The sequence below is a fragment of the Saccoglossus kowalevskii genome, chromosome 3 (genome assembly GCF_978046115.1).
Source record: "Saccoglossus kowalevskii chromosome 3, keSacKowa6.1, whole genome shotgun sequence".
Classification (NCBI taxonomy): domain Eukaryota; kingdom Metazoa; phylum Hemichordata; class Enteropneusta; family Harrimaniidae; genus Saccoglossus; species Saccoglossus kowalevskii.
Genome location: NC_140643.1, coordinates 18,216,421 through 18,227,452, shown reverse-complemented (window position 1 = coordinate 18,227,452; position 11,032 = coordinate 18,216,421). Strand labels below are relative to the sequence as shown.

The 11,032-nt window shown below is 37.1% G+C and overlaps 1 protein-coding gene across 1 annotated transcript in view; it reads right to left on the bottom strand.

Annotated features, from left to right (window-relative positions):
- Positions 1 to 6,459: 6,459 nt before the first annotated feature.
- Positions 6,460 to 11,032, bottom strand: part of LOC144359138 (uncharacterized) — a 63,651-nt gene continuing 59,078 nt past the window's right edge. The window contains exons 15-19 of the mRNA XM_078012322.2: positions 10,327 to 10,472; positions 10,004 to 10,062; positions 9,593 to 9,673; positions 9,153 to 9,294; positions 6,460 to 8,659 (exon numbers count right to left, since the gene is read on the bottom strand). Coding sequence (XP_077868448.2) covers positions 7,230 to 8,659; positions 9,153 to 9,294; positions 9,593 to 9,673; positions 10,004 to 10,062; positions 10,327 to 10,472 — 1,858 coding nt within the window. The 3' untranslated portion in view covers positions 6,460 to 7,229. The remainder of the gene's footprint in view (positions 8,660 to 9,152; positions 9,295 to 9,592; positions 9,674 to 10,003; positions 10,063 to 10,326; positions 10,473 to 11,032) is intronic.

Below are 11,032 nucleotides of genomic sequence, written 5' to 3'. Positions count from 1 at the left end.
TTGTTTTTATATAAGGAATTTTGGAAATTGTTAATAATTGACCAAAGAACATGTAATGTGGTAATGGGCACTGTATGAGAAATGCCAAATCACATTTATGGTACACTGATGAGCACTACAAGATGTCCAATGTTGCATATGATTCACTGGGATGGGCACTGTATGATATAGTACACCATAGCAGAGACTATGATCAATGTTAAATGATAAACCATGTTTGGCACTTTGTAAGAAATACCATATCACATATGACACGCCATGATGGCCCCTATACATGAATCACGCCATATTATTTATTTTCACCCGGATGTGCACTGAATGCTTAGTGCCAACGTAGTGTTGAAAATATGAATATTATCTCTGAAATAAGAAAGAAATACTCTCAGAAACCACTTACCTTAAAATGCATATATACTATTTCTCGGCCGATCAGAATGCTCAGTTGACTATATATTCACATTAAATGTACTGTATTCGCGTCTGACTGTGTTCTCAGTTTGGCAACAACTTTGAATATTTCAACTTTCGTTGTTCTCATAAACTTCTAGGTTGTTATACCATACAAGTGATATAAACCGTTATACTTAACAGCGGCGAGAAAATTTACCGAACTATAGCTAAAACCAAGGCGATTTCTAAAGTCATACCCGCGGACCGGAGATACGAGCTTTGAGGTGGGTAGGATGTCCCATGAACTAACCGGAACTCGATTGGCTTTCATTGGCATTGGTTTTTGGGCTGCATCGTTTGCCAGATAACGGATATTATACAAGTTAGTCGAAATGCAACCCTTCCATGTCCAAGTTGTGTGAGAACGCTTCGTACCCCCTTGTGTTGCCTTCGCGCATGGTGCAATGCAATGTTCTCGCCTTGGCCTTTCATATCAGATTTATTTCACAATATTTTTGACTGGAAATTGTAAATCGAAATTGCAGACTTTATATCCCAGAAAAATCCTCATTTTTAGGACTTTATCCTATAAATAATTAGCTAAATTTATATTGTAAAATTATATATACTCTATGTGAAATTCTAAATACTAGTAAGCAAAAGATAACAATGTGATTATATGAAAATACTAATTATGATCCGGATCTCCGTATGTAGTACAATACATTGACGCGTATATCGAATACAATAGTGTTAGTTGTATCAAAATTCCGCAATAGCTATTTGATTAACCTTTAAAAAACGACCTGCCTTCTTTATTACGATGCAGATTTATAAGGTGCTTCGGTGTTATCTGTGGGTTGGATGTGCTCATTACTTGGATCACATGTGACCTGGCATATGTTTTTGTCTATAATTGGTAGGACCACCTTGTAACATATTAACTATTGGCAGGTGCTATTGCCGACGTCATAACATCCGGGACATGGCAATCAGCAGACGACAACAGTAAGTGTGACTCGGCGCCCATTCTTGTCTGCTCCAGAGGCCAATTTCGAAATACATTGTTATTATAACCCAAATGGGTAGTGTTTAGTCAACAAATGAAGAACTAGTACTACATGGAAAAGATACTGTGCGACGAGGAATAGTACACCACGCTATATAGCGGCGTCACTTTTGTGTCCGGAAAGTGAGGTGAGATTGTATAAACAATTATTCCAGAACTTACGCTAATACTTTAGTGCATTGCCCATTTCATTCGCCTTCGTACATACAATAAACGTGCCTATTTGATTGCTTAAATTACAGATGAGTGTCAATCAATATGCTCGTTTCTTTGAAATAGTATACTAGCACAAAATCCCGCGAGTCAGCCGTCAGCGGTTTTAATGGTGAACCGATCGAGCTGGTGGGGGATTATATAAACATTTGAGCGAGTATCCAGGCACGACAAAATAACATACAGGAAAAGGCATAAATACAAAGAGTATATCCGAGCACTAAACATGCTGATTAGACATACGCTTTCATAATAAACCGAGTGACGTCCCGAAAAATGTTAGGAATGTGCGCGCGATGTTCTTCTGACTCACTTGTCTGCCATAAGATGACGCACAACAAATGTTGCAAGTGTACAAATATAAATTTTTTTTCGATGTTCGTACATTAACCATGAGCTAGAATTTCATACAGTCTCTTGTTTACTTGTTAGTGGTTTTTTCAATAAAATCAAATATCATGTGACTGTGTAAAAGGCGACAGCCAGGTTACCGTGAAAGTCGGGTTACCGCGAAATAAACACGCGATATTTCGTGGTAATAGGTTTTCGCCATTTATACACTCCTATATTTTATTTTATTGAAAAGAAACACCAGAAAATAAGCAGCAGACTGTATGCAAGACTATGTGTTTGCCTTTCACAAAATAAACCTTGAACATTAATTTCCGTAAATTACAACCATTTTGATATAAATGTGTTGCTTGTGGAAAATTATTTATTTGGCCCAAAATTAAAGTTATAGAAAATAATATTTGTTGCCATCATAATGCTAGCATCTTGATGCAGGAAGCGTTCAACAGTTGGACTGTACTAATATTGTATACAGACATTGTTCTAACAATGTAGATAAAATATGTTCTAATTTGTAAACGTGACAACGACGTCCATTTCAATCTGATATATTATTTCGCGAAAACAAATTTGCCCGAAAATGTCAGTTCAACAGTATACTCAAATAAATAGAGAAATAGCAATCTGGCACTAGTATTAACAAGTGCGTGTTTGTAGCGCCCTATTTAAGGCTACTAAGTCAATCAGCACAAATTTGATTAGTTTGGAGGTTGGAAAGTGCAGTATGGTATGCCAACTGGTATGAACAAAAGGCCAATTCTACCAGCCGTAAGTCTATCTATGCAGTTTTAGTTGTACTCACTTTTTAACTCAAGGGATTGATCATATAATCTTTTCACATGATTCTTATATATAGACATTCCAGGGACAAGAGTTCAAAATTTACTGCCAGAATAAATAGATGTGCTTTTCAGATTGAATATTCAATAGCAACATGTTTTATGTCGGAGGTTTTATAATGATCTGCTTCAATCTACGCTATTGGTCAGAATGCTGTTCGAATGAGGCGTACGGAACTCCGTGGATGATGTAAATATTTAGAGGCATCCGGAACGTTACTATCTGTGTCATTATGAAGGACATATGCCCATCTTAATTCATATTCTAGAAATAACTTAAAAAAAGAAATGACATGCATAAACAATGCGGTATGTGGCGGTTGCACAAACCAACCACGTTTATTGCACAATCGTCCTTATAAAAGACCATTATCAAATAAAAGTAATACATGTATACAATTTGACTCCGTGGACACCGTGTATGTCACAATCTGACTGAAGGCAACGAAACACAAATATATATATATATATACATATATACATATCCCACCACCTGGTAAATTTTACTGTAACAATTGACCAATGACAAGCGTGGAAACCCAAGTGTGAAAATACATGACGAATAGTTAGCAGTCATATTCTAATTTGCAAAACGTATATGATGCTCCTTTCCAAATATGGTCAACTAATTTATTCAGTTGTGTATAACATGCACGTCTGCTTGGGATATGTAACCGACTTACATTATAACATAACGTAATTTCCAGGCAAACAAACAAAACGTGTAATCGGAGGGTACAAATATTAATGGCAGATATCACATTTATCGGTCAGCAAAACATCACAACGTTTGAATAATAATAATTGTACCAAACTGTCAATATATAACTAGAATAATTAAAAAATAACCATAATTTAATATTCTAATATGTCTTTCAGGCGAATCGAGTTTAAATAATATTAGCCGCAATTCCCTGACATACAGTACTCATACGTAGTACACTGAGTACTTTAACATATGGAGTGCAGCTTGGCGCAGTATCACAATCATTATTAGCAGAAACTTTAATATCCAAGTGCGCGTATTGGGAGAATTAACACGATTTCAACTACCCTTTACAGATGCTTCACCTGTGCGTAGTATCTGTGGTATGCTTTTACACGGGCGACTTGACAAGCTTGTACAAAGAAGGAAATTGAAAGCAAATTGTAAATAAATCAACAGTGATTGCATTCTGAGTTTTTGGAAGGTAAGAGCTTTTAGATAGGCACTTTTGATGATTATCTGTTGTTGAAATTCCGTGTTTTGATTATTCTTGACCAGGCTGAGAAGCTCGTTCATGTATTACATCGCATTAGACCAAACGGAATAAACATAAATGACAGACTTAGGTTTTGAACACCCTATTGTTTTTGCCAAAAACTCGGTGCAACATTTTACACATTTGTTTTCACTGTTAAAATTTGACCTAATGGACACAAGTCCCATTAGTCCCATTGGATAATGTCTTGATAAATGTTTTTGAAAAAATAGAAACATTTATGTAGGTCAACTTTGTTGAAAGTGGAAACAGCTGACAAAACGTTCAAAGAGCTAATATCCACATTCAGTGTGGAATTGCATATATATCGTGGGGCGAAAAAATACCATCCGGGTAAAAGCTAACCAGAGCTGACTATACTTCTAATATCAAGCAATGTGTAGTTACAAGATAGACCCAGAAAGCGTAATGTCTAGGATTAGATAATTAGTCAAATGATGCTCCCCTCTATATCAGCACATTTTTCGCAGATAACCCTATTTCTTAGAACTATTAGACAGTTTGAGAGCTACACTATGAAGTATCTTCTAGGCTATTTATAACCAGTAACTAATTTAGTTTAAACATGATATACATCGACCTTTCAAAATAGAGTGTGTTGTGTAATACATTTAATCAAGATTGTCTTGTTAAGGCTAATATTATCAAACTCTATACTACATGTACTCAAATAGGCTATCGAGAAAAAAAAAACAGTCCCACGAGTTGGTGAATTACGTCACATTTTAGTTAAAATGAGACTAATAACATCTTTAACCCTGACCGAGAAAAATCTAGGTTGAAACTTGGTATTGAAATGCTCAATCAACGTAGAACCCTTTAAAAATCAAGAAAGGATCGATACAGTGCAAATCATGATTTCAGAAAATAACTTTGTTTTGCAAATTTGGTACGAATGTCTATTGTAATCATGTCATGTTGTACTATAAACGTACCAGTCTTTTAATATTGTCCCGTGCTGAGACGACCGGTACTTAGTTCTAATACTACTGCTCGACTTATTTGACTTAATTGACCGATATGCACCGCGTCATTGTGGCTTTAGGTAATTTAGAACTGATCATATTCTACTGAAAAGACAAGATTCAAAATGTACCACGAAAACGTACGGTTTCCGTTCATTCAGCTACTATGCACATGGCTACTTTTTTGAATACAGATGTTTTAATAGAAGTTTGAAATTTTGTTTCTCTCCATCCCCAGACAGTTTGTAAAATGTGTCATTATATGAGAGTCATATAATAACTCGCCCTTGGGACACAGTGTCTAATAGATGGTTGTGTACTTGCATTTCGAACAGTTTTAACTATTATGTTAGCAGAATAAGCTAGTTTTCATATATATATATATATATATATATATATATATATATATGTGAGTGGAATTTAGCACTAGTTACTATTTGATTGTATAAACTAGATATCCCTCGTTTTTATTTTTGAACTGTTGGGTACCTAACTTATTAGCCTTATTACCTAACTTATAGCCATGTATTGAAAGTTGTTACATTGTTGTATTTTTAAATCGCACTGTGCGACCTATAAATGGTTCATTCTTCATACAGTGTTCTCAGGGCTAGTCGAAAATACATATCAATCATTTATGTTTCTGCGAGACATTTCATGCTACCTACGTATTATCAATAAAGAGTGGGGGAATTGAACCATCTACTCTACAATGCTGTGATAGTTTCCATATCAATATGGGACAAAATATAACAAAGAAGAGTTACATAAGCTTGTTTCCATGGTGATGAATAAATTGTGATTTTGAATAGGGGTCTTAATATTGGGAACGCAAATACTGTTTTTTCAGATTTTCAGTCAGTTGCGTTGACAGGCCAGTCCTGTTGTTGCGTTCAATTCTTCTTATATTTACAAACGAAGCAACATAATCGCGAAATATAACAAGACGACTTTCAATGTACGAGAGTATTGATAAGCTACACGAAAATAATCCATATACAATATTATATATCTTGTAATTATGTACGAGTAACATGATGTGATCAAATCATTATATATTATGGCAGATATAACATGCTACTTATCACCATCACAATGGGTGACACAATTTTCTTTTTTCATAAAAGGAGTTCAATTATTTATTTTACCATTACGTTTTAGAAAACTGCCCTTGCATTGCTAACTAGTTGACAGTTTCTCAAAGGGTGATACACAGTACACAATAAAACGTAATTTCGTTCACTGTTCTCCCCAGTGGATATTTACCAGTTATAGTAATGTTTGACAGGCATACTTCTACGTTGACAAACTGCGTCGATTACCACACACTTGGGCACGTCACTCATTCCAAAGAGTAAAAACACATCACGCTATGTATGACCAACCCTGTTTTACTCAACGGTTCTCGTTAGCTTTTTACAAGAAATACATGTTCAAATATAAAATAGAACCCAAAATACAATCATTTACAGGTACACATGTTAAGTTGACATGTAATCCACAACTCAATTAGTCAGCGGCATACGTTAATCCGCGCGACGCGCGTATGAGTTGAAATATGAAAGAAACAAAAACTTGTCACAATTTGTGCGGTAAATCGTTTGTTTGTTTTTAAAAACGATGCTTTATTTTAACAGATGCGGTGTTAATATATACAGCTACTCATTTAATAATAGTATCGGGCTTGAAATCATCGACTTTGAATCACAAAAAAAAATCACAATAAATTGAAGATGGGATATCTGCAGTGCCCCCGACATTATATATTACACTCTCCCGCCAAATGTATTGTCTGTACCAATATACATGAATATATACATATATGAAAGTCCACATTGTGCATGTACATTTAATATTATTTTAGACCATTTGATTCGTAGTAATAACAAGGACCGCAATACACAATTTTTATATATATTTACATTACATATCAACATGTAGCATATGCAATATTAGAACGTAAAGTTTTTAAAAAGTACTGTGGAACACATTGTAAATAAGTATGTGATATTCCTTCGTCAACACAGACGGATACAAAGTTAAGAATAAACCGTTCCAGTCACTGTTTTCAATTTGTTCCATTGTTTGACGCCATTGGTCAAGTTCGAAGAAGATTACGAAGAAGAAGAACATCACTTGTTTAGACATTAGACTCCGTTTCGTGAAACCTTGCAGTGTATCTACCTGTTCTCCTCAGTTCATCCAATTCTCTTTCCAGTTTCTCCCTTTTTGACTCTGATTCAAACAGTCGTCGTTTAGCTTCATCAGAGTCCCTCTTCGCTGCTTCCAGTTCATGTTTCGTCTTGGAGAGTTCTCTGTCATCTCGCGTGCCAATAGATAGTTTCCTGGCGAGTGGTGCAAACGCATCACTGAATGACCGCGATGGTTCGTCTCTGCTCTTCCGCCTTTCTTTAGTTTTCATAACCTCTGATAATTTCTGTTCAGCGAGCCGAAGCTTAGATTCTGCAAACTGTCGAGCATCCTCGGCACTTTTCGCTCTTATTTCGGCCTTTTCTACACGCTGCAAAACTATTTGTGAGAGTTCATCTATCTCTTTCAAACGTCTCTCTTCTTCTTCCCGAATAGTCTGTAGAAACATTTCTTGATCATCATCTGGGGTGTCTTCTTGAAATCTCACAGATCGAGCTGTCTCCAACGCTTCTAGAGCTCGATTAAGCTCGGCTAACAGTACACTCGATCTTCTTCGTTTATCCAAATTTCTCTCATCCGACGTGGCTGATTCGGTCGACGCCCGCCTGTCCTTGTTGTCAATGATAGAAAAAGATTCGCTATTCTCTGTACTCGTCGTTTCGCTGCTTATTGTCCGACGGGCATTTGTGTACCAAACTCCCCCAAACTCTTCAGGATCACTCTGACTATCTTCTGTCACCGTCCGTCTCAGAATGCCTCGCCGTGGTCTCGTCCGACATATTGACACATCAAGAGTCTCTGGCCTCCGCGAAATGTGTCCCCCATTACTACTGTCATCTTTCGTACTGCCATCTGAACCATCGCTGCGTATTCTCTCCTCGCTGTCGCTTTCCAAGCTTTTGTGCTCCATAATGGGTGCGCTTGTTTCATCCAAACTAAGCGAAATATGAGCAGCAAATAGTCCACTCCTGAGAGACCTTTTCTTTCGCCGATTCATTTTATTCACCTCCTCCTGTCGCGTTATTTCAGACAAATTTGGCAACGACCCAGTCGAAGATGTTGGAGTGCTAGACTCCTCGTCTGTGTCCACAAGTTCGTAAATTTTCCCCGGTACTTGAGAGCTACCTTTCGGGATATTCAGTAGTCCGCGCACAGGCTTTGAAACGTTTAAGTCAGACGATGCTTTGTTGAGTTTGGGTGATATTTTTCCATCTTCTGACGCAATAAGCGTTGGCAGATCGTTTACAGAGCTGCATCTTCTAACAGATATGCGGGGATGCTTTTCACAAGGTTTGCATGGCAGTTTAGTTTCGGTGCTGTTTTCGTCCTGTAGCGAAGACTGTCGCTTAAATGACCCCTGACCGTAATTCACCTTACTAAACCAACTTCGCCATTGTCTTCGGCGTTCTCGGATGAACTCTGCAAATTGAAATCAGAAAAATGTTTTTTTGTAATTAGACCCCTTATATTAGGGGCAATTTTGTCGTGCTCTTACATTAACATAGCGTTTCTAAAAACAACTTTGTCGCCCGTGGCTAATTGACCTATGTCCTATGAAAATAGTTGGAATTTACATGACGTATACGTAAATTGGATTTTATATCTCATTAATCGACCAGAATCGGCTTATCATGTGAGCAGAATATTAACACATCCAGTTTATGAGAGTCGAAAGGCGATCAACATTATTGAGACTTTTGATAAAACTGTAAGCAATGTCAAACTATAAACTATATACAGTCATATATATAATAAGTGCTAAAAATTACTATAAAATGTGAACATTTCGGCGGGAAAAGGCAAAGAGAACACGTGTACTAGTAATAGTAATAATAATAAAATATTTATAGTGCGCTTGCTTCCAGATGAGGTCTGGGTATATAACCACGGGGTCAGGGTCATTCTCACTTACCGGGAGTCCCTTGTTTGTTTTTCCGGACATCATCCTTTAGCGCAGTGTCCGGTATGAAATTACCATAGATAGTTTGTCGACCTTCCATCATAAACTCAAGATGACCAAGTAGACTTTTAAACGAAGGCCTATCTTTTGGTTCCTTTGAATAGAATGAAACATGTCATTATATTCTGGTCATACATACACTCAGCCAAACTTACAATTTTTGAATACAAACAATGCATTGTGTACATTCCCTCACATCATGCACAGTTATTATATCGACTTTAATTTATTTAAGGCGCTAACTTCGTGTACATCAAAAGCAGCGTTCGCACATTTGAAATATGTTCATTGTTTTTTACAAATGAATCTACCTAATAAATTTTAATTTGATTGATCTCCACACAGTCAACTGATATATTGTTGGATTGGGAATTAGTGGGTTAATCACTTACTTTCTTGAGACATGCGCAAATGACGTCTTTCATATACATTGACCGAACTTCTGGGAAGTCCCAGAACTCTCCATTAAGAATCTGAAAAGGAAAACAAGAAATGTTGATCCAAGTGTAATAGTCGGACCAATATTGTAAAATGCACAGTAGTCACGTAATGTGAAAATTGATGAAACCATTGCAGAGTACCCCCATACCGTTACGCACAAGCGCCCTCTATATACAGGTATTTAACAGTATCCGCCGCGAACTAAAGTTAGGGCCTCGTTCGCTCCCGAACTTATTGGGGTATTATACATGCCCGTGGGCGTGGTGGGCGAAAGCTTCGGTACTTATGTCGCTGAAATTTGTGATGCAGAATACGAAGTAATTGGTTTGTTGATGACACGCTACAATTACCGGTCGTCTTACCGTATCTCGCCCTGGAAGGTTGATGTTGTTTCTTGACAGTACGATCCATAGAAGGAGACCTATCAAAAATAATAAGATTGGCATTAATGTATTTGCACACGTCAGCGTTATACATAAGCCATATCGTTTCAGTGTTCTATTATGCAAAATAAGATAAATGCGATAAATGGTAAAAACAGGGTTAATAGCTGCGAACGACCTGGGGTGGCCTTCATTCAACTTAATCTTCCCTCAATAAAAATCAAGCATTTAAACGAGCAAGACATTTTGATGAGTCTGAGCACGGCTACCCAACCCTAGAAATAATAAGTGCCTGTTTTTACCGAATGCCCATACATCCGACTTCACACTGGTTCCGTTGAACCCTCCAGCGTTTGATTCACCGTCTTTCAAATTCCTGGCTTCCGGTGCGGCAATGGGAACTTTATGTACCACCGTCATCCGTAACATGTCCTTGTTCCACTCGTATCTACCGGTAAATAAAGCAACAGAAATAAAACAATATGTATTGTGTCCAACTTTTGTTTTAGATAATTTTTACCCATGCCTATTCACGTATATTAAGGCTAAGGCACCATGGCTAGCTTTGAGTAACGTAGAGGGCATGACACAGTGTTTACATGCTACATATCGCAACTAACGGCGTTTGTACTATTATACTCACTAATTTTGCAATTACTACCCCGTCTTGGTTTTTTAACCTTTATTTTCTTGCCAATAAAACAAATAGAAATTGCACTTAGCGATATTTATCATCATTAACGACATGCGAATGTGGAATGAGATGGAATTACTACTGGAAGTCACAGCGGAATATCAATCAGGGCCGTAGTTTTCTCACAATCACAATGAAATTCATGCTGACTGCAATCCAGAATAGATCGCTGCATGTATTCAACGTATAGATAACAAAATAAAGACTCAATATAAGAACTCACGATGCTATCCAACAATTTCAAACTACTGACTCAATATATGGGAGAACCAGAGCGGTATATAGTGGGATTCGCTATTAACAACTTTAGGATG